The 27,018-nt window shown below is 38.0% G+C and overlaps 1 protein-coding gene across 1 annotated transcript; it reads right to left on the reverse strand.

The window, feature by feature from the left end:
• Nucleotides 1-321: 321 nt before the first annotated feature.
• On the reverse strand, nt 322-27,018 carry WDR41 (WD repeat domain 41). Its single transcript, XM_039729615.1, has 13 exons — nt 26,885-27,018; nt 20,916-21,031; nt 18,046-18,094; nt 16,267-16,398; nt 15,819-15,881; nt 15,248-15,359; nt 13,842-13,904; nt 11,969-12,079; nt 10,486-10,670; nt 7,551-7,672; nt 6,031-6,119; nt 2,339-2,472; nt 322-516 (listed from the first exon to the last, which is right to left on the reverse strand). The coding sequence occupies exons 1-13, from the start codon at nt 26,933-26,935 to the stop codon at nt 364-366; spliced, it is 1,380 nt and encodes a 459-aa protein (XP_039585549.1). The 5' UTR covers nt 26,936-27,018; the 3' UTR covers nt 322-363.

Consider the following 27,018-nt stretch of genomic DNA (forward strand, 5'->3'; position numbering starts at 1 on the left):
CATATTTCTTCCCATGCTTTCTTCCTGCACATAGCACTGTGGATACCCTCAACTGCTTTAATTTTGATCCAGCTAACGTATTTCACAATTCTTAATTTTAACATTCACCCGTGATAATTTTAAACATTTGGAATATTAGAAACTATTTTATGAGTCATCATTACCTTCAGTTTTTCAAGAGAACAGCATTTCTGCTGACAGGGCGTTACAAAATGCAAAATCCCCCTTTGAGAAGAGTAGCAACTCAGAGAAGTTCCCATATAACACATGATATTAAGTGTAAGCCCTACTAGTAGTCAGATTCTTTACACTCATGTTTAAAATATATATATACAGCCTGTATACAGTTTGTATTCAAACAATTTAAAGTCTGAGCTGCAAATCACCATTTTGTGCCAATTTTTTAAATAATGTTAAACTGCGGAGGCTAGATTCTCGTTCACCATCCTTCCACAAAATAATGAGGTGGTCAGCAGAGCATGTAGCCAATCCCAGTTCACCAAAGTACAGGAACATCTGCAATGAAACAACTCTTATTACCACAATGCTTGCATGAGATGGTCAACTTGCTTAATTATTTAGTGTCTAGCTGGACTAAACAAACATATGTATCTGAAATGGCTCTGCTTATAAACAGGAATAAAAAATTACATACTGTATGTTAGCGATACCATAAAATTGCTACACAAAAACAAACTCTTTAATCACTTCATACTGAAAGATCTCTGTCTAAAAAAAGCAGTGAAGCAAGCCTTACAGATAGGGAATTTAAAGGACAGAATTCTGAAGAAACTTGTTTCAAGTCAGCAGTAGAAGAGTGATTTGCACAAACTCTGATCTGGTTTCTTGGGAACAGAAATGTTCTGTTCACAGGGTACACTGTCCTCCCTCCCCCCAACAACAGAGTAGCGTACTAGCAGCAGGCCTGGAAAGATCAAAGGACAAAAAGCTGTGACAGACACATGCCTAGTCACAGAGAGGAAGTCAAACAAGCAAGAAACACAATACTGGAGGGAAGTACAGCACCAGAGGAACGATTTTCCAACACCAATGGAGCTGACAAATCATGAGTTAACCCCTGACCTCTGAGATCTTCACAAGACTGCTTAAAATTAACCACTAACTGCAGCACAACATGTCAGCCAATGGAACCAGTGATGTCACATGGCATGCTCACAATTCCCTAACTCTTCAGTTTGTTAAATGGATCTGTCTAGGAGAAGCCAAAAGGCCAAAACCTACCTGCCCTGGGAACAGTAACCTAATAGCTATAGGGTTCCAGAAGACATAGTCTGTCAAGTCCTCATCTTGGCCATCACATTTCATCACTACTCAACATTTTCTTTCTCAACTGCTCCCATCTTCCCAGAGTTTAAAAAACCCAAAAATTTTCCATATGTAGAACATTGCAGGAAATCACACCCATCATCTCCATTACTCCTTTGCTCTGCATCTCAGCCAAGACCCAACGTATGCCTCTCACCCTCTTTGTGTCTCTTGCTGAATTATATACACTATGTCTTCTTGCTTACATAGCATCCTTACAAGTGGATAAGGCCCCCTCCAACAGTTTTTCAAAAGAAGGATGGCAGAAAGGGAAAGAGAGCCTTGAAGAAATCCCTTTAGCAGGAAGGTTCACCTTAGCTTTTAAAGAAAAGCTTTCAGGTTTTAGCAGCAGCACTCTGAAATTCAGTCTGTCTCATGAATGCTTGTGAGCAAAGCTACTCCAGAACCACACCATCCCCTTTTAGCTGCCCTTACCCCTGCTCCTGCCAAGAGTATATACAGAAGTCCACTGTAACAAAGTGCTTTGTTACACCAATACCTTGTGACAGAAAAGTGTGGAGGGAAAATGCCATTTAATATGAACACACACTATTTTAGGCAGAAAGAAGCATGGAATAACACTGGTAGTACTGTTTAAGTTAAAAGACCTCCTTAATGCCCACAGCACAGAGGGCTAAGAAATTACTCTGTGTGTTTTGGTTTGGGTTTTTTTTGTAGGAGTCCTTCTTTAGACTGTGAACTTCACATGAAATCTGGGCCATGTACACGGTTCCCAGCTGTATTGTTTGCAGTCTCTAAATGAAGCCAAATACTCTGTCAGATTATCTCTAGCATTTATGTGCAAATGCTGTCCTCAGGCATCAGTGAGCAAGGTCTCATTAGAACATTAAGTCAGTATGTATTACTGTTTTCACACAGTACTAAAAATATCACAAAATGTGCTCCTAGCCTCCAGAGCCAGACAGTCAAAAGTTACAGTTCAAAAAACACTGTCAAATTTATGTTACTTACTAACATTCACTTTTTTTCATTCTTACTACAGCTGACCTACCTGCACAGCTGAAGAATGACCAATCAAATCACCAACTAGCTCCAAGAAATACACAGGTGTATTCTCCTGCATCTTCTTAGCAGCTTGGTTTGCCTGCTTGTTTGCTCTTCCAAATCCCCACATGTTGAAAAACCCTGAGGGGGGGGGAAATAAATTCTCTTATTTTGACAAAAATCACAAATACAATTTATTTCTTCCAGCTAAAGAGAGAACTACAAAAGCCACATAAAATCTAAAAGCAACACACTCTGTCTGGCAAAGACAGAAGCACTGTACTGTGCAGCCCTTTAGCATCTGGATTATTCATCTTGAGCGAAGAAGGAAACATAGCTACTTGTCCCACTTAATGTAATTTAGAAAACATGCTAAATTACACACCCGGATGAGACAACACACAGATTTAGGAACAAATACAAAGACTTCCTAAAAGAATTAACTGAACAGCAAAGGTAGATGGAGGACAAGTTTATGCAGGTGTTTATCTTTGCTCTGCCCACCTGAATTGTTACTTGTGCAAAGAGCACAAAAATGAGGTGCCAATTTCTCCTCTGTATGTTCTGCACTACAGCTGGCTCATTGCCTCCTTCCTTCAGCAAAAACTATCAGCAGATGTGGAGTGTAAAGATAGTACTTCCCATGTTCCATTTAGATTGCACAGAAGTACACAGCCACAGCCCCCAGAACTGTGTAACAGTACTGACATAAGTAAGGAGGTTGGGTTCTGTTGACAATGCAGCTCAGACTTTATTCCCAATCCTTCCCTCAGCCCTATCAGCACATAAAACTAGAATTGTGCTAAACCATGGCCCTGGTGCAAGGGAGATAACTGGTGAGATGAACAGCTTCTCAGGGGATGCCTAGAATAAAAAGAGTGCAACTCAACAGCAGTATGTCCCTAAGGCTTTTTCTCAAACATCTTGATTCATAGAAGTTATAAATTTCTAATGTGAAATCAAATACCACTTGTCACTACGTAGATCAGCCCATCACCAGCAATGCTGAAGATGGAATATTCCTCAAAAACTGTTCCTAAATCAACCCAGACAGCAAAAATACATTTTCGAAAGTTACCAACAAGAGACGAATAGCTAGGTAAACAAGATACATCAGGAAAATTATTCACACCTTGAATAAAAAAATTCCTACAGAGAAGCAACAGTCTGTTGCTGTTCCCAGTCCTTGATACGAACTATATTGTCCAGAGCACCTGTCAAAGACCACAACAGCCAGTGTGCAGGGGAGCTTGGTCAAAGAGTAGCAAGTACTACAAAAGAACTGTCACTACTCAAGCATAAGCAGGAAATACACAGGAGATGGAAGCAGGGTCAGGCCATTTGAAATTAATATAGAAAGCTGTAAGAGTAAGTAAAAATGATACAAGGAATGCCAAGACCCATCTGGAATTAAAACTGGCCAAGGGTGTCAAAGACAACAAAAAGGGCTTCAAATACATTAAGAACAAAATGAAATCTAAACATAATGTGGGCCTGTTCCTAAATGGAGGGAGGGACCCTGTAGACCAGAATGCAGAGAAGTCAGGTACTGTACCTCACTTCAGTCTTGAGTGACAAGACCAGCCCTCAGTATTCTCTGACCCAGGCGACCAGGGTAAAAAGTAATGTTGGAAGGAAGACACCTTGGCCAAGGAGGATTAGGTTAGAAGCCATCCAGGCAAACCTGACATTCACAAATCCATGGGTCCTGAGTGGATGCATCCGTGAGTGCTCAGAGAGCTGGTGGACACCACTGCAAGGCTCCTCATGATCATCTTTAAAAGGTCATGGAGATCAGGAGAGGCACTGAGGACTGGAAGAAAGCAAATGTCACCCTGGTCTTCAAAAGGGACAAGAAAGAGGACCTTGGAAACTACCAGCCAGTCAGCCTCACCTCAATCCCTGGGAAAGTGATGGAGCACTTCATTCTGGAGACCATCTCTATCTACATGAATGACAAGATGATGATCAGGAACAGGTGGCAAGGGCTCAATAAAGGAAAGTCATGTTTGACCAGCCTAATTGCCTTCTACAATAAAACAATTACTTGGATGGATGAGGGGAAAGTAGCAGATATTGTCTACCTGATTTCAGCAGGGATTTCAACGCTGTGTCCCACAACATCCTCATAGACAAACTCAGGGATGCAGGCTGGCTGAGTAGACAGTGAGGTGGATGGAGAACTGGCTGAACAACAGATCCCAGTGGGTCAAAATCACGGCACAGTTGGAGCCCTGTCACTGGACAGGGTCCTCTAAGGTTCAATACTGGGCCCAGAACTGTTTAACTTGATCATCCTTGACTTGAAAAAGATGGAATGCGCCTCCTCAGCAAATTCACTGAGAACACAAAGCTGGGAGGAATGGCCAACACTCTGAAGTGCTGTGCAGCCCTTCAGGGACCTCGGCAGGTTGGAGGGATGGGCAGAGAAGAACTGTCTGAAAGTCAACGAAGACAAATGAAGGGACCTGCACCGGGGGAGGAAGAGCCTCAGGCACCTGGGGCTGACCTGCTGGGGAGCAGCTCTGCAGAGAAGGACCTGGGGGTCCTGGGGACAACAAGCTGTCCATGAGCCAGCAGTGCGTCCTCGTGACCAAGAATGCCAATGGTATCCTGGGGGGCATTGGGAAGAACATTGCCAGCAGGTCATGGAAGGTGATCCTGCCCCTGTACTCAGCCCTAGCAAGGTCTCCCCTGGAGTGCTGTGTCCAGCTCTGGACTCCTCAGGACAAGCAAGCAGGTCAAGCAGAAGGCTGCAAAAATAATAAGAGGACTGGAGCATCTGGATAGGCTGAGGACACTGGGCCTCATCAGCCTTGGGAGGGGACCTCATCAATGTCTATCAGTATCTGAAGTATCTGCAGGTATCACGACAATGGACCAGGCTCTTCTGAGAGGCACTGATTACTAGGACAAGAGGCAATGGGCAGACACTGATGCACAGGGAGTTCCACCTGAGTAAGAACTTCTTTACTTGTGGGTGAGTGAACACCAGAACAGGTTGCCCAGAGGTTGTGGAGTCTCCCTCACTGGGAATACTCTAGAACCATCTGGACACAATCCTGTGCCATGTGCTCCAGGATCACCTTGTTTGAGCAGGGAGGCTGGACCGCATGACTCACTGTAGAACCCTTCAACCTCATCCATTCTGCAATTCTGTGAATGTCTTACTTGGAAAAATGCTCCCTGTAACACAATCAACTAGCTCTGAGGACTGCAGTGCCCAGAAGCAGCATGTGAGTTTGGATGCAGCTCCAAACTAAGTCCCAACATAATTCCAAGTCCAAAGAGGAGATGTGGGAAACTCTTTTTTTTGCTGCCAGCTGCTTATCTGCAAGCTATAATCACAAGATCCTGCAACTATTTACTCTTGTATGGTATAGAAATCAGTACTGTTTGGTACAAGGAGGAAAGGATCAAGGTTTGTCAGGTCTTTTTTTTTTTTTAAACTGGCTCATACAACTGTAAACTGTAAGTAAGCTTGATGGCACAGAACTGCTTCAGCTGGACCTTCTATCATCCCATATCAGGTCTTGGAGGACTTGAACACCCACGCTCTCTTCAGTTTCCCTCCCACTCCTGTAATCAGTTAGTTAAATACAAGACATTATCTCTCTTTACAAAGCCTAAACCTCTCTATTCCTATATGGCAGATACTGGGTTTTTAAACGTTCCTTTCACTCCCCACTACTAGCAAACCTGTTGGAACTGGTTCAGCTGGCAGCTGCTGCTTTTCTCTGAGTTCCCAAATGCGCACACTGCCATCTTCTGAACAGGAGATCAGCTGCCTGTAAAAACAGTTGATAAGCAACACTAGCATGGATACTTACCTGTGCAAATCACCTTGTGATGCTTCTATGAAAGAAACAATAAGTGCCTCAGGTTCCACACAAGTTTACTAGAACTCTTAAATGGAGCAGAGTGTACAGAGGTTCCACACAAAACAAAATTCATTAGTAGCAGAACAAAGTATAACAGACATTTAGAATAAGTGGAAAAAAAAGAAACCTTTTCAACTCCATATTAAAAGCATACCACTATGTAAACCAAAACACAACCAGTCTAGACTCTACAAACACATTTCTTCTAACTGGTTTCTGTAAGTTTGCTTTCATTAAGCAAAACCCTATTTTTTCTTACAGACAAATAATGAAAGGAAAGGTACTGTTTCATTACATGTAACAGCTTAGAATACATACATTTACAAAACCAAAGCCTCAGTTTTTATCTTATGGCAGACTGAACAAGAACATAATGGGATCTTATACTATTATCTATAATATATTACAGCATATACATATATATGCAGCAACTTGTCCAAGTTGGCTGTCAAAGCAAGTTCCAACTAGAAACTCTGCAATAAGAAACAAAAACTGCAAGTTATTAATTTTTGTTAAAATATTTCAAGTGTTATAAAATATTTAATGGAAAATATATTCAGAATATGCTATATGCCTTTGCTTTCTAGAAGTAAAATCCCACTAAGCTATATTTTCACAATACAGACAAAAGTGCTTCATCAAATCTGATTCTGAAAATAGCTGAGATATTTTCAGCCTATGTACTAGTCATACTGGAATATAGGTTTTCCCACTGAATTACAATGACAAATTTTCCGAAATCAGATGAACAAGCTCTACCTAATAAAAGCAGCTCAAACTGAAAATAAGTCCGTGCCCTAGAAATCCAATCAGTCTGTCTCTAGTCACCCTTCCAAGCTTTGTTTTTCTTTATTGCATTAACAAAACGTACTATGTTTTTTGTACCTGTTTGGAAGCTTCTCAATGTGCAGCACAGAGGAGTCGTGAGCAGTTCTCTGGCAGGCAATCACACGCTTCATTTGAAGATTATATACGTATATGCCTTTCCCAACAGCAGCAAACACACACTGGAAAGAAAATTCAATAGGACAACTTACAGTAACAGATACTGAAGAATCACCTTGCATATAACGGATTTCCAATGATACAATGACCTACCTTGTTTCTGTCCTCGTGTTACTGCTTTATCCTGAACATGAAATTAGCAAGTTATAAAAAGAGATTGATTTTTTAAAACTAAATGTGGGATATAATCCTATATTCTAAGCAGTAATTTTATGTCTGTATTTTTACCCTCTGCCCTAGAAATCCAATGTAGCTTTGCAGTCTGTCTCTAGTCACCCTTCCAAGTTCTGTTTTTCTTTATTGCATTAACAAAACGTACTATGTTTTTTGTACCTGTTTGGAAGCTTCTCAATGTGCAGCACAGAGGAGTCGTGAGCAGTTCTCTGGCAGGCAATCACACGCTTCATTTGAAGATTATATACGTATATGCCTTTCCCAACAGCAGCAAACACACACTGGAAAGAAAATTCAATAGGACAACTTACAGTAACAGATACTGAAGAATCACCTTGCATATAACGGATTTCCAATGATACAATGACCTACCTTGTTTCTGTCCTCGTGTTACTGCTTTATCCTGAACATGAAATTAGCAAGTTATAAAAAGAGATTGATTTTTTAAAACTAAATGTGGGATATAATCCTATATTCTAAGCAGTAATTTTATGTCTGTATTTTTACCCTGTTCCTCACAGTCTAAGCAGAAACTAAGGACAATCAAAACAGTTCTGTAATTAAATGCTTATGTTCTTACAGTAAAACAATTCCCTATGTTTTGAAAAACCCTTGTTTTATCAAGAAAAACTAATATTTATCAGGAAAAACTAATATTTGTTGTTAATTGAAGATAGAAATGGATAAAGAGACCTTGCTCAAGCATTTGAGCTCTACTGAATTCAGGAAAGGAACTCTCTCATAGTAAAGTATTACACAATTCTGCACTTTGCATTCAATGCTCTTCTTCAAAAGACTTGCAGGCATTCCATCTCATAATCACCATGACCCTAAGACACCAGAAACAGTTTACTGATCTTTGGACCTGGACCACTTCATGTCTTTTGATGAACTTAAAGAGGTCAAGTGTACAATCCCGTGTATGTACACATGATTAATATTCAGTACCAGAGGAGTGCAAAATGTTCTATTCAGTACATATTTGCAGTTTTGAACATGCCTTGTTCAGATGACAGAGTTCTGGAACATTTCCCTGAACAGCCAGCTTCCATTTACACAATCCAAACATTAATATCTCATATACAATTCACACTACATGTCTGTCAACATTTTGTACAACTTGTAGCCTAGGGTCTTTTGACTAAAGTTTCCTATAAATATTCATCAATGTTTTGACATTGTTCAAAACTCTTTGTTCAGGTTTTTATTCTTTTTTTCTCTTTATGTGTATCTGTTGTGGGAGCACTGAAACTGAATAGATTTCTGATACCACCATTACCAAATCAAGACAAAGAAACAAACCACTACGTCCATTATTCTATTTTTGCATAAGGTTCAAATTCAATGGCTTTCCACATAACTCTTCCACCTTGAGCCATACAATCTTACAGCTTTGCAAAAGATGCTCTTCATGGAGCACTCATCTTTGTTCACAAGCCCTGGCAAAATCCTGGTCATCTCAAAATCCAAGAAAATCAAACATACGAAGCATAAATTGTACAGTTCTATTAAAAGGCAAGCCAAACACACATACCAGGACAGCAGATGTACTCCTTCACACTGTTTCCTAGTTTTCAAAAACTTTACCATCCCATTTGTTTCTGAATCATGGTTTGCCTACAAACTCAGTGTCAAACTAGACAAGTGTATCTTCTCCAGCTACCTAACTACCAAGTCTGGAAAACAGAGCAAACATATATTTTACACTGTTTTTAACATGAAGAGCAGTGTTCTGCTATTTGAGATAGCACATAACAAAATAATATCTTAGACAAATACATTTCTGCACCACACTTAAAGATCCTTAAGAAGCTTTACAATACAGACAGCACTACCTTAAAAGCACCTTCTATTTTGGTATGTAACATTAGAACCACCTTTTCTTCCCATCATTCAAAACTCTCACAATGAGAAAAAAAAAAGACAGCTATTTATTTAGTTCAGTTTCATGAATGGAAGACAGCAGTCCCAGATTCCACATTGAATGTTTTGAAAACTTCTGTCCTTCCTCAAATTCTTTCCTATTCCCTTAAAACACATCATATGTAGCTTTCAAGCATGGAATCAAGGTGTTTTGAAGCCAAATTACAGAACTTATCCTAAATAAAATTAATTTTTGGCTCATTGTAGAAATAAGCATTGACAACAAAACCACTGGATATCCCACCTTTAAGGGCAACCATATATTTTTTAGCTCCCCACATCGTATATTATTTCTCTCTCCAGGGTTTTAGGAAAGTTCTATTCAGAAAGAGGCAAATGTATCAGGCGACTGTTTGCTCCTTACCCTATATTCAGGCTTTTCCACAGCTTTTATTTTGTTACAGCTTATATATCTGAATCCATTTCCAAGAATCTCTTTCTTAATCATTTTCAATAATGGACCTACATACCCCAAACAAAATCCCACTGTACCTCAACAATGAAAGGTCTTTTATTTTGCCTCATTTAATTTTGTGAAATGTTGATAACATTTCACAAAATTAAATACCAACCTGAGTATTTTACTGTACGATAACTGAGTTCTAACTGAGTATTCTGACCAAAAGCTTATCTCTAAAGCCTGACTATATTAGACAGGATCTTGGAAACATTTGAGTATACAATTCTGTATAGTCCACCTGAACAGAAAGAGCAATACTCATTTACTATTCAGCACAGACATATGCCTGCTCTTAAATAGTACCCCATAGTATTCTCATAGTAATCTCAGCTATAACTGCTCAAACAGGTGCATTACTGGGAAAACTGTATTTCCAGAAGCTGGAATACAAAAGATGCATACCACCAAAACACACACCCGTATTTATTTTTCTCTAGTGGTATTTTAAACAAGTAATAAATCTTTGTTAGTCAAAAAGAAATGCTGTTGTGACAGTCCATAATGTTAGTTTCTATACCATCAACATATTAACCCTTCATATAGCTCAACAGCCAATATTTTATATAAAAACCATTGACCATATAAAATGCTGTGCACATTTAAAAGAAGCCTCTCATATTATAACAAGGAAACTGAAAATATAAACAATTCAGTTTTCTGTGGTAAAATCATCCTAGCTTACTTAAAGCAATTTACTCTGAAGCTTTTTACCTCCTCATCAGATGTTAAGTGTTGAACTGAAGTTTCATGAGGGCTTTGGGATAACTTTATTTCTGGTTGTACATCTGGATGGACAGAGGAGTCCCAGAAGTTGCACTCAGATGCCAGCTTTGTCCAGTCAAGCGCATCCCAAACTATTAACTCACCTATGTGAGAACCTGTCACAAAAGTCAAATCTGAAGGGGAAAAAAACCACACATAGAAATCACATTATATTTAAAAAAATAAATTTCACACAATAAATTTTCCTAGAAAGGGAAGAGAGCCCATTTGTGTAAAGCTAGGTAGAATGTGCAGTGCATAACTGACTGGACAATACTGGACAATTGAGTAAATACTAATCTAATTACCTAACATAGTTGAGACAAGTGCTTATGTAAAATTGGAATTAAGAACATTCACTGGCCACAGTGCACAGCACAGAGTTGCAAAGTCAAGGAATACCACAGGAAGTGTGTATAAATATTTGATTTTCATTTCTACATACAAAGCCCTTCTATTCCTTGGAGAAGCACCCCCCAACATCCCCCAGACACAACAAAGTATGTCTTTGTCATAAACAGAAATACTGCTCACAAATTAAATGAATGAGTTAATGGCAGTATTGAAGTACCTGCTCATTACTTTGTTTATCACACGTAGAAAGGAACTTCTACGACAGTATTTGATGCAGGTAGCATCTTGTCTTTTTTAAGCCAAACACTGCTTGCCTTTCATATTCAAAAAGGAAAAAATAATGGCAACAGTTAAGCTCAGAAACATGTACCATAGAATCCAAGTTTTCTTTTTTCCAGCTTCTTGCTACCTCTGTAACACAGCCCCTTTGTGCCAGCCAGGTAGACACAGATACACCCAAGGATAAATACACACTATCTCGCCAGTAATACCTTTTCCTGGCTGTGGGGTTGCTCCATAAAAAATTTTTAAAAAATTAAAAAATAAAAAAAGAGACAGGGAAGAAAAGAGTAGAAAGGGCTGATATTTACAGCAGAGCAGAAAGAATTTCAGGTATTAGTTCAGTATTAGCCTAATGAGCAGCATAGATCACATCATCTTCCAGATCCTCTTTATAGAGGATCTATACACAGGCTTACATCTGCACACTCAGAATCTCCAGTTATCTTAGGAATACAACTGCAAGGGACATGGCATTGCATATCTCATTTTTAGAATAAGAAGGAACAAGACAAAAAAAGTAGCATTTTAATTTTCACAACAGAAAGACCAAGAGTTCTATTTCCATCAATGACATTGACTCTTCTACATTACAACTCACATGGTTTCATTTCATTGTTAATCCATAAAGAAAGGAATTATATTTTGTCATATCACTATCTTTGCAGCTACACAAAAGGTACATCCACTAGTTACTAAGTTTCACTCCAGTTAAAACTTTGGTTCAAGTGAAAACTCCATAGGTGAAATATCCTACTGGTAACTAACAAAACCAGGAATATTATAAAATTGCTCTTACCATTAACACTGACTAATGATGAAATATTATCCTGATGGTCAACAAGGCGCTTTACTTCAACAATATTCCAACCTTCAGACCCATTGTTAGAAGAACTCAGCCTAAAAATTACTTCAAAGATAGAAAAATTGTCTAAATGAGCTTTTTCATTTGGAATAAGATGGAGCTATGTCTAAATAAAACAACATTTTCAGAGTCACAAATTAAACATAGTAAGTGAGACTATACAAGAGCCACTTATGATCACTCATAACATCACAAAACAGGAAGGACTTATTTCAGCATTATCATTAAGGCCTCATAACAACAGCAAATATAGGATAAAACACTTCAGCCTAGTAACTCTGAAATTCAGAGAACTGGTCAGAAGTGAAAAGTATCAGAGACCTTTATGGATAAGTTACGAAAAGTGGAACATGTTTCTTGAGGACTCATCTACCTGAAACATTAATATTCAAAAACAATGCAATATCCTCTAGTAAGGCAACCAATACTGTCAGAAATTAAGACTTTATTTTAATCAGTCTTGGAATTTCTTTTCTGTCTCAAGGGTACGATAAAAGCTACTCATTATAGCTTTGGATAGCTAGTGATCATCAATACCTCATACTTCAGATCCCAGGATATGGAGGCTCTAGAGAATCTGAGTACCTCACATCTCAAGTAAGTAATTCCAGACCTTCTCCAGAAGAACAAATGTCAATTGCAATAATCAGATCTGGAGAGGTGACACTAACACTGAGGGAGTTGACAGAACAGCTCACCAAGCCAATCTCTGTCATTCACCACAGTCCTCGTACACCAGGAAGGTCCCAGTCAAACAGAGGTTGGCTAATGTGATGCCCATCTACACGACTGGTTGTAGGAAGGATGGACCACAGGCCTGTCAGCCTAACCCCAGTATACCAGGTAAAGCAATGAAACAAATTATCTTGAGTGTGATCACATAGTGCCTACAGGCCAACCAGTGAATCAGGCCCAGACAACAAGAGTTTAAGAAAGACAGGTCCTGCTTGACCAAGATGAGCCACTGGGTGCCAAGGTGGCCAAGAAGGCAAGTGGCCTCCTGGCCTGTATCAGCAACAATGTGGCCAGCAGGGTAGTGACTGTCCCCTTGTGCTCCACACCGGTGAGGCCACAAAAGCCACTTGAGGCGACACTTCAAGTTCTGTGTTCAGTTCTGGGTCCCTCAGGACAAGAAAGACATTTGAGGTGCTGGAGTGTGTCCAAAGAACACCAACAGAGTTGGTGAAGGGTCTGGAGTACAAGTCTTATGAGAAGAGAGCTTGGGTAGTTTAGCATGGATTAAAAGGAGACCTTATCACTTCCTACAGCTACCTGAGAGGAAGTCGTGGCAAAGTGAGCATTGGCCTCTTCTCACAGGCCACAAGTCACAGGAGAAAAGGAAATGGCCTCAAGCTGTTCAAGAGGAGGTTCAGGTTGGACATCAGGAAAAATCTCTTCACTGAAAGGGTAGTTAGACATTGGAATGGGTTGCCCAGGGATGTGGAGGAGTCAGCATCCCGGAAGGTGTTCAAGAAATGACTGGATATGATACCTAGTTCTATGGTAGCTGGCACGATGATGATTGTCAAAGCTTAGACACAATGATCTTGGAGGTCTTTCCCAATCTTAGTGATTCTATGATTCTAAATACAGAAAAGTTTTGTTTTGCACATCATGCATATTTCAAAAAAATTATTAAGATTAGTATAGTCTCCTCTTTGTCAACGGTAAAAACAGAAATGTTGCTGACCACACCCTAACACCATTTACTTTTCCTATACAATTCCAGCAGAGTGCTCTTCACACATATCTCTGTTAAGCAGCCGTTACGGAGGAGCATGAACACTGAAAAATGCAAGATACTCACTTAGCTCTTTGCCAACTGCTGCAGCGACACAATTTTTGGGCAATTCAACCAAAGCGCTGATGCCTTTGAAAAAAGGGGGAAAGGATATTAATTGATCACAAGAAAACACAACAAACTGCTAATTCCTTATTAATAAAGTTCTTAACAATCTTCTTTCCACTTATCAAAACCAAAGTCTATTGCCTGAAGTTAAAGGCATCAGAAATGAACAGATTATCTCAAAAAGAGGCCAGGAGCTTTGGTCCTGAATCAAGCAGAATTCAGAACATCAAACTTACGGTGAAACTGAAATTAAATGATCTTTTTATTTTAAATACAATTAAGATATTTATGTTCTAATGCTGGACAGTATTAAAAACACCATGACAATTACTGCAGCTCTAAATATAAGCAGTACCAAAATTATTAGATACTGATACGTGATACTACCTCAAGTATGCACAATTCTAAAATAACGTACAGAGCAAGACAAAGAAGAATAAAGCATATGATAAAATACCCAGCTTGCTATCATCTGTTTTCATCCTGCACAGAATTTCCCCACCCTGTGCCAAAGAACCATTAGAGGAAAATTCCGCAAGGAATAAGCAACCTCCTTTCCCACAAAGGAAGTCAGAGATTAGGACAGAAGAGAGGGCCGATGCCACACATTCCATTGATTCCTTGTACTGAAGTTTCAATAGCACTTTATACTAAGCACCACAGTCCAACTTGTATTTAGCATGATATTTCATACTGAACCAAAAGACGTATTAATGTCCTCAAGGATTCAGAAGGCATTGCCTACCACTACTTTATGACAAAAATAAGGCAAATATCAGTTCCACCTTTGAAGGTGATTCACAGCTTTGTAAGCATCTTGGTAAAGTACAGCAATAACATGCAAAATTTCCTTCACATGGACAGATAATATAGAAGTTTATTAACAGAAAAGCATGATTGACAGTGATTTCTGATTACTATATTCCTATCAAAACATGCTTTTTCTACATCAGAAGTACTGATTCTTAACAATAAAAAAGTAATCTTTACTGCTCTGCTATTACAAAGCTTCACTTAATAGAAATATAATAAAACTCCCACTCAATCATACAAAAAGCCAGTCAAAGGATCTGGTACATGTTAACAGCAAACACATAATTCAGCATCTGAGCTCTAGTCCTGTAGTCCAAGATAATGTACAGTTACTGAGATCTGCGACATTCTAAAATTCACACAGCACAGAACATTAAAAACGGTCTTAGTTCGAAAACTATTAAATCTGACATTTAAAAAAATAAAGAGTGGCTCTAATACATAATGTTGTCATTAGAATTAAAATGAATTTGCCAAGTTGGTTTTGCATCATTATACAGATCAATTTCACTTGCACTTTAACAGCTATAATGAGTCATTTCCATTTTTACCTGCATCAGTAAGATGACTGGTCTTACACAAGAGATCTAATTTTCGGTTCCAAACACATAGATCACTCCCTCCAGACAACCATACATTCAGTCTTTGAAGAACTGTCAAACACTGCAGAACAAAAATCAGATATATGTCTCCTGCAAAAGTTCTTCAGGGAATTTCTCAGTGTAATGATCATGAGCTTTAGTTTAAAAAATCTGTAAGTAGTATGAAATACAGTATCAAGGTCTCTGAGAAATACATATTTAATTACACACTAATATGGTAAATTTTTCACCAACAGCGCAAAAACTTTAAATGTTGTAGAACGCCTTTTGCAACACAGTAATAAAACCAAGTCACAGCACTACCTTTGATCTACCTCCTCTCAAAAAGAAAACTGAGGTATTAAGAGACCCAAAAACAAAATAAGAATTATGCCCACTTCTCAGCCATTCATTATGAACCTATTATTAAATAAAACAATGCCATTTATTCTAACACATCTTCCCACACGATCCATGAGGCTGACATAATAGCTTAATGTATAAAACAAAACAACAGACATTCATAGGGTTTCCTCAGTACCTTTACAGTAGAATGGAAACTTGACACTTTCTGAACCTGTCTGCCACTAGTGCAGTCCCAAACCTGTCTTTATTCATTAAGGAAACTGAAAGGTTTCTATGTATCATAAATGTAAATGCTGTTTTGGTAACTAAATGACAGATTATGAAAGAGGTATGCAGAGACTCAGTCTCTTAAACTCTGACAGTCTTCTCAATATTTGGCCTAAATTATATATTCATAAAGGCCTGTTATGGATTAATTTTTTTGTGGCAAGGGTTGTATCTACACGTGAACAATAACTAGTAAAACCCTAATCCAATTACACCTAGTGGGTGTTGGTAGCCTTTAAGTTCTGAGATGGGCTGCAGCCAGATCTGAGATGACTGCAGATTGTCAGTGCTGTCTTTAGAAGTAAAAACCATGAAAAGCCCATAGAATTTTAAACTCTCCCCAGATCAAAGGATACAATAACTGTTCTATCAGCTGATGCTGTTATAATCAAATTTGTTTTTTCTTCTGTAGCATCTGATGAAGCAAATGGTGCTATAGCTGTAATTTTGTGTGTGTGTCCATGAAGTTCATGAAGTTTTTCTCCAGTCTGAAAAATAAAAACATGGAAAACTAAGGTTAAAATAGGAAAATGCCTACAGTAGCACAAATATAGGTATTAAATGACTTTTTAAAGCAAGAATTACTATGAGTCTAAAATCTCCCTTCCTAAAGAAATTTAAGGATTTTCTACTTACTACCTTCAGTACTGTCCAAGATCTTAAATTAAATAACATACTATGAGTTAGTTTTAAGAACATAATGCAAATCACTCTCTGAGTAAAAACCTCTAAAAGCCCTTAAGAACTAAATTCTGTATTAAACTCATTTAATTTTAAGGCAAATATTGGCTAATCATCCTTCTTTATAAATGCTACAGCAATTCAGGTTTGTTGACAAACCCTTACTTGAAAATGTATTTTTTTTTAAATTTTAACTATTGGAAAAACCTGACCTATATTTATGGCCAACCTCCCAGATTTATTACTATGCACATTATACATAGATTCAAACGGGTGCTTTAGACAAGTACAGCTACTTCTACGGACATTTTAGTTAAATAGCAAAACCCTACAAACAAAATGCAGAAGCAAACTGGCATTTTAAACATACAGCTAAAATACAGGGTAATTTTAAATGCAAATTTCTTGACAGATGTGCATTACTGCTTTAAATTAAAAGTACAAAGATTTGTTTTAACAAACACAACAGAAGTCCTACTGAAGTAGAAAATGGAACTCAGCTCATAAAGCTGGATATCCAAATGAATTTTATGTTCACAAGCTGCTCAGCATACTGGACATATATATTTAGACACATGGGTTTAAACATTAAAATCCCTTTACTTTTCCAAATTATAGAATTATAAAATTATAAAAGGCCTCCAAAACCAGAAAAGGACTAGTGGAAATTGCTCAAAAGAAAAGTTTTAAGTCTCTCCTGATCATTATAAATATCACATAAATTTTTCAGAAGATTTTAAAGAAAATTTAAAGTCCGTGATTTTTTCTTCCTCAGTCGAATATCTGATACAGTGTAGACCCTTCAAACTTCTCACTAAACAATGTAACTCATATACTAGATGTCCTTAACCTACCTAATGCTCATCTCTTCTCTACAGTTTTGTCAATGATATGGAGAAACAGAGCAGTAGAGCAAAACAGCAGGTGTCACACTTACAGAGCACCATGTGTATGATAAAACTAATGTCTTATTAAGGTTTTCAAAACTTGTAAGAAAGTTTTTTATCACAGCAAGGAATTAAGGGTGTGTTCATGCACAGCATGAAATGTTTAATTCATACTGATTTTGGTATCTTTTAAACAATTCTGTGATAGCTCTCCATTAATCAGTCATTCTGAAGAGGTATTACTAATAGAGTGACTGAAATGTATTTAAATCTTAAATGCATAAAATACATAAAAAATCCTGGCAAGTTTGGAATCTTCCTACATATTTGTTGAGTTACTAGTCAGCATTTCAGCATTTACAGCAAACACAGAACATACTTTCAGAGAGTAATTAAAGTCACAACTTCATCCACACTTCTGCATTTAAACAGAAAAACATTTTAAAACATTAGCTCTGAATCAATTCTTATTTTTTCCACTTTTTTTGCTCCTAGAAATTTCCACCTCTTCTCTAGAACTTCTACCCTGTCCAGAGTGCACAAGCCATCCTAAAAGAGACAGCTAACCTGAGCATTCCACAGAAATATGATTCCATCATCTCCTGCAGATGCAAACCTGGGAAAAAAAACAAACCAGACAAAGAACTATAACTAAGTGAAAACTTCATTATAGCATAATGCAATGGAAAAGCAGTAAATACTTACGGAAGTAAAAATGCTTATAAGATATATCAGATTCAGTCTTTAAAGAATAAACATGTATTTGTAAATCCTAATTACAGTTTCAAACTGAAACAGTATATTTAAATAGGTGATTATCAACATATACCCAATATAAGAACAAGACTTAAGAATTCCAATAGTTATAAAAAAATGTCTTCATGGGTCACCTCAATCTTTTCCAGTAATGACCACCATCATCTATAACCTTGTCTGTTTCCTGAAGGAGCAAGGAATGGTCAAATGAGCAACAAAAAAAATCTATTCTTAAAATGTATTATGAACTCCATTTAATTTAATGTGTCAAAGGCTAGAGTATTACTTGCAATTTTATCTCAGTCCAGTTTTTGGAAGACTCTTGCTGAGGCTTAACCTTCTTTAGTGATCTTCCAATCAATATGAGCCTTACTTATGTTTAAAAAGTAAAAGAGCAAAGAAGAAAAAACCCAAAAAAAACCAACCAGCTTTCTGTTACATTCATAGAGGATTTATTTAGTATCTTCAAAAACCAATATGAGAAAATTTTCCACTCACTGGTTTTAGCTGAGGCACTGAGAAAACAAGAAAATCCTTCTGTAAAATTCTCACTAAGATGACATTATCTAAAGACCTGAAGCGTGAAACTTGGCTTACAATAGTTGACAAAAAGCACACAATGGAATAGCTGCAGAAACTAAACAAAAACATTTCAGAAACTGAGTAAAAATACTAGTCTTACTGAAAAGAATCAAGTGAAAAATATTATCATGTGTTTAACAATATAGACAATACCATATTCTTGATAAATAGAATTTAGAATTACTGCCAGTAACAACTGAAATAGTTCTATTAAACTCCTCAAACTCTCAGAATACTAACCAGCTACAAAATTCACTCATTATCCATATGCTATTTTATAACCTATCTTAAACATCACCACTAAGGCTTTAGTTTTAAAATTATTACTATTATTTTAGCTTTAGTAATTTACCTGCCAAATAACAAAAGCCAAAAATGGTAAAAGACTTCTTTTATAAGACTGTATGTGCAAGCTAAGAATACTGTGGTGCTTCTACAAAGAAGAATTACACATATTCAGCTTACATTTGAGAAAAACATATTTGGATAACGTGTTATTTTGCTAACTTGTCTGGGGGGAAAAAAGACTGAAGAAACCACACAAGATTCTTCCATTTTTTTATGACTCTTCTGGTGGACTACTACACAGAAAAATGAATGTTACAAGAAGGTATGTAACTTTCCTGACATACATATATATATGACATTTAAAATAAAAACCAACAAGATAAAAATCCTCCATGGAGTCTTCTGTGAAATTTTATTTATGTGTATATATATATATATATATATAATATTAGCTAATAAGAATCTGTGGGCATTTCTAGACCATCAGCATCTCTTCCAATCAATGTGCATGGGGCAGGAGAGAACATTGCTTCATGAAACACCTGCTGTACACTGCAAGGATATAAAACAAACTCTTGGCCATGTTAACTTCATTCAGTGTATTGATGACTATATTAGAATTTCCCTTCTGTGTCTAATTTGTAAAATATATAAATTACTACAGCTCCTTAACAGAGCTAATCTTGCCTATTACTTATGTTCTTAGTCACTAAACATTTTCTGTTTAATTCTCCACATCAGTCAAGAGTCACTACATTTTATGACTGATTAAAGACTCCACAATCTTACTTTTAAGGCAGAAAATTATTTCTTCTCTCGTAGAATCATGTTAAATTAAAGAACATGCAGGTAAATTCAGAGAAAACTAGAAGAGAAACTAGGTTGTAACGTACAACATCATAATTTATTCTCTCAGTCACACTTCCTAAGTGACAAAGGTAAATAGAATTATTTCATCTTCTTAACTAGCTTTCCAGTTTTTAGATAACTCTGTCATCAGAAGACAGATAAGTCAGTCTTCTGAAGTTACAGATAGAGATTGTTAGGAAATATACAGAAAGGTGCATATAACTGAAACCTGAAGGAGAGAAACAAAGGTTTCAAAGAAGTATAGCAAGTTGAACCAGATCAAACTGGAAGAGACACATAATGCAGAGGTTAGGCATATGTTGACTTTTGCTAAGTAGTCATTCTGAATAAAGTAGCTAAAAACTTTAAAACTTGCAAAGCTGAAAAAATTGCATTAACCAAAGCTCAAGTGAATTTGGCACTGTAGCATCAAAAGAAAGTGCAACAAAAGATTAGAAAGAAAGGAAAAGCAACACTCATTGTTGAAGATGTCATGTCCAATTCTACAGCACATCTGTAGGAGTCTACTACACACTTTCATAGAACCAGAAGGTAAAACAGCTGTCCTCAATTCAGAAACATAGAACATATGCATCCTGTCAGAACAGCAGCAGACAGTACTGCATACTGTCCTGTGAGAATCTATGCACATACAGAAGGCAGCACTCAGACCAGGAACAGACTGAAAAAGAACAGATGAATTAGCTGAAGGCAATTCATACAAACAAATGAGTCTGTACTGAGAAATGTAACATTATCACCATTATTTTCTCATTAAAGTATGACTTAAAAGAGAAACCAAAAAAAACAGTAACATAGTAAGAAAAGAGAGTATTCACCCCTTGACTTAACTCCAGTTTTTCCAGCTCTCATCCCCCAAAAGACAGGATTCAAATGTTACTGCATTTTTACAAACATATTGCCAAGGACATTGTGAAACAATATGAAATGGCATTTCATACCTGTAATCATCTATTTGCACTAGAAATCGTACTATATCTTGATGGCCTTTCAACACAAGGAGCTCCGTGTAAGGATTCTGTATTTGCTCTTCACCAATTGTCTGTACAGAGGATTTCTAAAATTCATTTAAAAAAGGAAGTAAATTTATTTTGTACTAACATCATTATTTTTATCAGGTCTTCGTAATGTCTAACAATCTACACACAGACCCATGTGTAAAGTTTCTGAAATACCATTTTGCCTTAATGAAAATCATTATAAAATATAATTTCCTGTTATTTCATTATAATAATAGCTTACTATAGTAGGTATTTTAAATTACAATATAGCATTTTCTTTTCAACAAAAACATTTTGTAACCATTTAATCACTGATACAGTGAGATGAAAACCCAGCTCAGTTATAAGCTGTCATGTGAAGCCAGCTTCATGACTCAATTCACTATACATTCAGTTTTTCATTACATTACATCTCTTATGAGATGGCTGTGAACCTCTCATATCTTTCATCTACTGTTCAATTTTAAAATCCTATATAAAGACAATATATTTAAAACAAATAAGAACAAATGCTGTTCTGTTCCATAATATATAAATCACCCACTGGTACTCTATTCAGAAAATACCACAGCACACTGCTTAAAAAAAACAGATAATGATTAATCATTTTATAGAACAGCATCTGCAATTACCCCCGACTAGACTATTAATTAAAAGAACAATCAATCACTTGGAGCAAGCTGATCACTAGGCAGGGTCAATAAAATACTGCATAGAACTGCATTTTCAAGGTAGAATAGTTCTGCCAATCTCAATCATCATTTTATTTCAAGACAACTTTTTTGTAATCAAGAGCTTAAACATTCTGAAACAACTTGTCAGACTTTTTTTTAACCATCTAAATAGCTCAGTAGTTACTCAGTGACAGCACTCTCTCCCCTCTAGATTTTACACAACAGTCAACATCATACTATTTCCAAGACTATCCCTTCTTTGAGAACTTCAACAGAATGTACATTGTAAAAACAGCAACTACAGAACACAGTACAACATCCAGCACACAAAAGGTAACACCACATGAAAGACAAACATGTTATCCCCATAAACTTGAAGTTTTTCTTGCAGGATTAATAAACTATTTTCTATTACTTTGATATTGGTACTATGATAATACTCTTCAGAAACTAAGAATGTCATAGTTAATAAACATGGATGGAAAGAAATGTGTTTTTATTTTAAAAATTAAGAGTTCTTAATTTTTAAATGAAACTCCTATGATTTTATCTTGATGTTGTGCTACCTGATGCATTTCATGAAGCAACTGTTCCTCGTTTTGTGCAATCACAGGAGAACAGCAGTTCCCCTTTAAAATAATGCAAATAGAATCTGCATGGCTGTAAGAACAAATTAAATAACTTGGAGTTAATCCATTATAAACTAATCAAAACATTCCTTTAAAAAATGAGAGTTCTAAAAATCCTAAGGTAACTTCAGTATAGCAATACTACAGTCAGAAAACATACATTCAGAAAACAATTTTAACATCATTTGAAAAACTCAGAATTTGTACCACTAACACCCCAATTCTACAATCTGATGTTGCTTCCTATTCAATACAAGATGGTGCTATTTCTTTTGAACAATACACCTAATCTTAATTCTAACAATGCCTGTGAACACTGAAAGGTACTGTGCTGATAAGGTACTTATATATGAGAACAAATAACATCTTTTTCCCCAGAAATGTCATACAACAAGGTATGCTCTCTTCAGATCTTCGGTAATATTTACTCAAGTGTTGGGTAACATGAGTGTTCTTTCTCTGAAAAAATCTATTTTCTTATACAAACTACTAACTGGACTGTCCTGTAGCAACATTAAGTTTTTAGAGGTAAAAGCTGGATACTGATGTTAATGGAATCTATTCCATATTTTTATGCATGACCTATAAGCAACTTTACAGTAATCTTCTTATACAAACTACTAACTGGACTGTCCTGTAGCAACATTAAGTTTTTAGAGGTAAAAGCTGGATACTGATGTTAATGGAATCTATTCCATATTTTTATGCATGACCTATAAGCAACTTTACAGTAATAAGACAAAAAAAAAAAAAAAAAAAAAAAAAAAAAAAAAAAAAAAAAAAACAAAAACAAAACCCCCCGGGGTGGGGTTCGGGTGCTATTTGTTTTCTTTGTGCAGTACTATTTCCCCTGCCTTTGTAGCTCATAGCATTGAAGATTAGTCATATTTTACATATGTACACTGGTCATTTATAAGTAATTGCACTTGCAGCTATATATATGAATTACTTAAAAAAAAAAACAACCCTGCCCTCTCTTCTGAAGTAAGATTTTCAGGGCAACTCTGATGGCATTATAAAACCTTCCAAACTTCCCCTTTGCTCTGTTGTTCTTTTTAACAAACTGTCAATCTGAAAGCTGACTTGAAGTTTTGGCTTCTTTCCTTTTCTTTCAATCTTTTGAGGAGAAATAAATTTATGATGCCCTATAATGCCCTGAGACAACATATATTGTGATTTCTAGTTATAATAATGGCCACCAATTCAGCATAATTTTATTGTACAAAACAATCAAGTGTGGTTTTTGCCAATATGTGCCTTCTTGGAGATGTTGCTAGTCCAGGTCAAGTGCCTCCTTAATATTTGCGACAATGCTGGTGGAAAACAATACATTGAAGCTTATAGCAAGGTAATAAAGAAAAAGCTTAATATGCTTTGAAAATGGGTATTTAAAATGACAACATAAAAAGTCCTTACTTGGGTGGCACTTCAGTGATGTACAAAGGAAGAATCTCTTCCTGATAAACCCAGCAGCTGATCACATCCCTCAGAACTGTGTATCTGCTTTTTATACGTATATACATATACATATAAGCATTTTTTTGTACACTTGCTCTGTCAGAGCCATGGCCTCTGACATGCTCCTACACAAAAGGACTGTCGGCCAGCATCTGTGTGCTCATAGTCTTAACAGGACAGCTCCTCTCTACTAACCTGCACATTTTTTACCTCCAGTTAGACACAACTGAAAGGACAGCCATGCCCTGCAGGCTGCAAGACAGCCCCAGGATGTGAAAGCAATTGTGTAAGAGAAACTCACAGCCATCCTTGTTTACCAGGATTCCAGCCTTCACAAGAGATTGCGGCAACAATAGCAGCAAGAATAGCAGCAGTTGCACTGTTAACAGGAAATCCAGCTGTGCTTTCAGCAGCTGGGATATGTTTGATTGGATCGCATCCAATCAGTCAGGAGTGACTGAATCAGCTTGTGTGGATGATTCTGCTCCTGAGGGTGCACAAGAGACCTGGCCAGAGCTGCAGGGCTGTGACATGGGCAGTCCTTAGAGACAGCTCCTAGAGGATGGCCATGAAGACAGCTTCTCTACAATCTTGTTTTGTTTCTCATTCTTTTTGCAAAAGTGAACAAAACCCCTTAGTCCCTCTGTGGCAGCCTGGAGGAGTAGGCTGGGTATGCTGCCTGTTCACCTGCAGGCAGAGACACCACATGGGCAACACAGCAGGTTTCTTTCTCCAAGATTCAAGGAGGTGGTGGGTCTTTTCCTTGACATCTCTGCTTACTCAATGAGGAGAAGCATAATTTAACAGTATTTTCTTCCCCTCTCATATAGTATAGCCTACTCACCTACTGATAACCCTTCCAGTTTATCATAACTGCAGTTATGAAACAATGCAGTTTCAAAATCAGACCAGTGTTTACCTACTTGTTTACCTACTCTGATAGGTCTAAATAATTCTAGCTAAAATAAAATCTGATCTCAAAAAAAAAAAAAAAAAAAAAAAAAAAAAAAAATAATAAAAAAAAATAAAAAAAAACCAAAACCAAACCACCCAGGCTGAGGTTCATCTCAACCTCAAAACTTCACAAGATGTGAAGCATTTAAAAAGTGGGGTTTTCAAAAGCTATTCATGAAAAACACGGACATGAGGGTACACAGGAACACTGATCTACAGATCATTGAGCATGACAGATTAGCTCCTATGGACCACGATGCTCCTGCACTGAAGTGCTCCCACCACCAGAGCCACCCTGACTAAGATGAACACCATGGCCATCAACTGAAGAAATTCTGATTCCACAGTTTAAAAAAATAAAAAAAGATAAATGGGTAAGGAGAACTTAGGACAGCTTTGCCAGAGGCTTCCTCTATTCACCTAGTGCAATGCCACTTTAACACATCTGCCTGAAGTCACAGCACAGGAAACAAACACCCTAAGTCCATAGTCCACACACTGCTGTGAGCTGTTGAAGAACTAATGGTGACGCAGAACTACTGAAGAACCAATGGTGACAAAGATTATTAAATGAAACAATATTACATCATGCAGGGCAGGGGGGAAGTCTAGGGACTAACCCTCAGCAATACTTGTTCTTCAGATTTTCAACTGAGAAGCAAAATTATTACTATTATTCCACAACTCTGTGAGAGCAAAGCAATGAGAACAGAAGTCCTGTGGATTGGATTTAACCAAGGCATGAATGGCAGAATGGAAGAAGCAGGCCACAGATTGATTTATGCTCATGCTTTATTAAACCACAGTACACAAAACTCAGTCAAAGTCCAAACTTTGGAGAGGGACACACAACAATGACGTTTTCTAGCACATCTTAGAAAACTGCATCATATTTCCTATCCTCCTTCTAAAAACAACTGCACACAAAGCTGCAAATGCGACTGCAATCCAACTGGTATTTTGACTGATGACAAAAGTCAGAGGTACTTCCACACATTGTCATTCCAACCTGGTGCAGACCCAAATTAAGTACTGACCTTTACAGTCAACCATAATATTGGCATAACTTGCTCATGAACAGCAGCTGAAAAATAATTATTTCCTCATACTTGTCTAGATTACAAAAGCACTACGTGCATGGAGCGCAGCAATACTTTTAATTAATACTTGTTAAATTCATGCTGAGAACTTCAGCAGCCTCTTAGAGACAGGAAATTCTCAAAATCTCTCCCCCTAATCCAGTAATATTACTCTTAATCTGGGCAGCAGCAAGGATGTCAGTGTATAGTACACTCGATAACAAAGCATATTTTATGGATGAGGTACTAAGAAGAAACGCTTCACAGCTACTACAAACTACTGTGACATATAAATAACAACTTACTGCCTATAACTTACATTATCGACCTCAGAGTCCTGAAAGCAGGACCTGCAGGAACTGCATGAAAGCCACACACCATACATAACTCCTGCAAAGCAGGAGCTTAGCTCGGTCGTTTTGCTGTTCACAGAACCAACCAGGCTAGGAAAGACGTCTGAGATGGAGCCCAGCCTGTGATAAACAGCACCTTGTCAACTAGACCACGTCCAGCCCTTAAACACCTCGAAGGACGGTGATTCCACTACTTCCCTGAGCACTCCATTCCAGTATCACCCTTTCTGTGCAGAAGTTATCTCCGATGCTCAGACTGAATCTCCCCTGGTGCGGCTGGAGACTGCGTCCTGCTCCTGTCACCGGTTGCGTGGGACAAGACACGAACCCCCAGGGCTACCCCCTCTTTTCAGGTAGTTGGAGAGAGTGACAAGATCTCCCCTGAGCCTCCTTTTCCCCAGGATAAAACCAACCGAGCTCCCTCAACTACTCCACACAGGACTTGTGGTCCAAACCCTGCACCGTCTCCGTTCCTCTTCTCCCGACACGCTCCAGCCCTCGATGTCCTCCTTGAACGGAAGTGCCCAGACGTGCACACAGTTCTTGAGGTTCGCTTCTGTGCTTTCCCGGCTCCCCTGTTTCTCTTCGAGGACGCCGTAATCCGTTCTGCCAGTCCGACCGCCTCGCAGGCCGAGACCCGGCGCGGAGCACGGCCCATATCGGGGCCACGACCGCCCCAGCGGGAAAGGCCGCGGCCCGGCGCACCCCGACCTCACGGCACCACCAGCCCCAAGCGTAAGGCTCCGCAGGGAGCCGCCTCACCTCGGCCAAGCCCTGCGGCTCCCGGCCGCCGCCGATCAGCCAGCGCAGCATGGGGAGCGGGACCGGGATGGGGAGCGGGAGCGGGAGCGGGAGCGGGATCGGGAGCGGGATCGGGACCGGGAGCGGGATCGGGA

Source organism: Passer montanus, unplaced genomic scaffold (assembly GCF_014805655.1).
Source record: "Passer montanus isolate IOZ18808 unplaced genomic scaffold, ASM1480565v1 scaffold7, whole genome shotgun sequence".
Classification (NCBI taxonomy): Eukaryota; Metazoa; Chordata; class Aves; order Passeriformes; family Passeridae; genus Passer; species Passer montanus.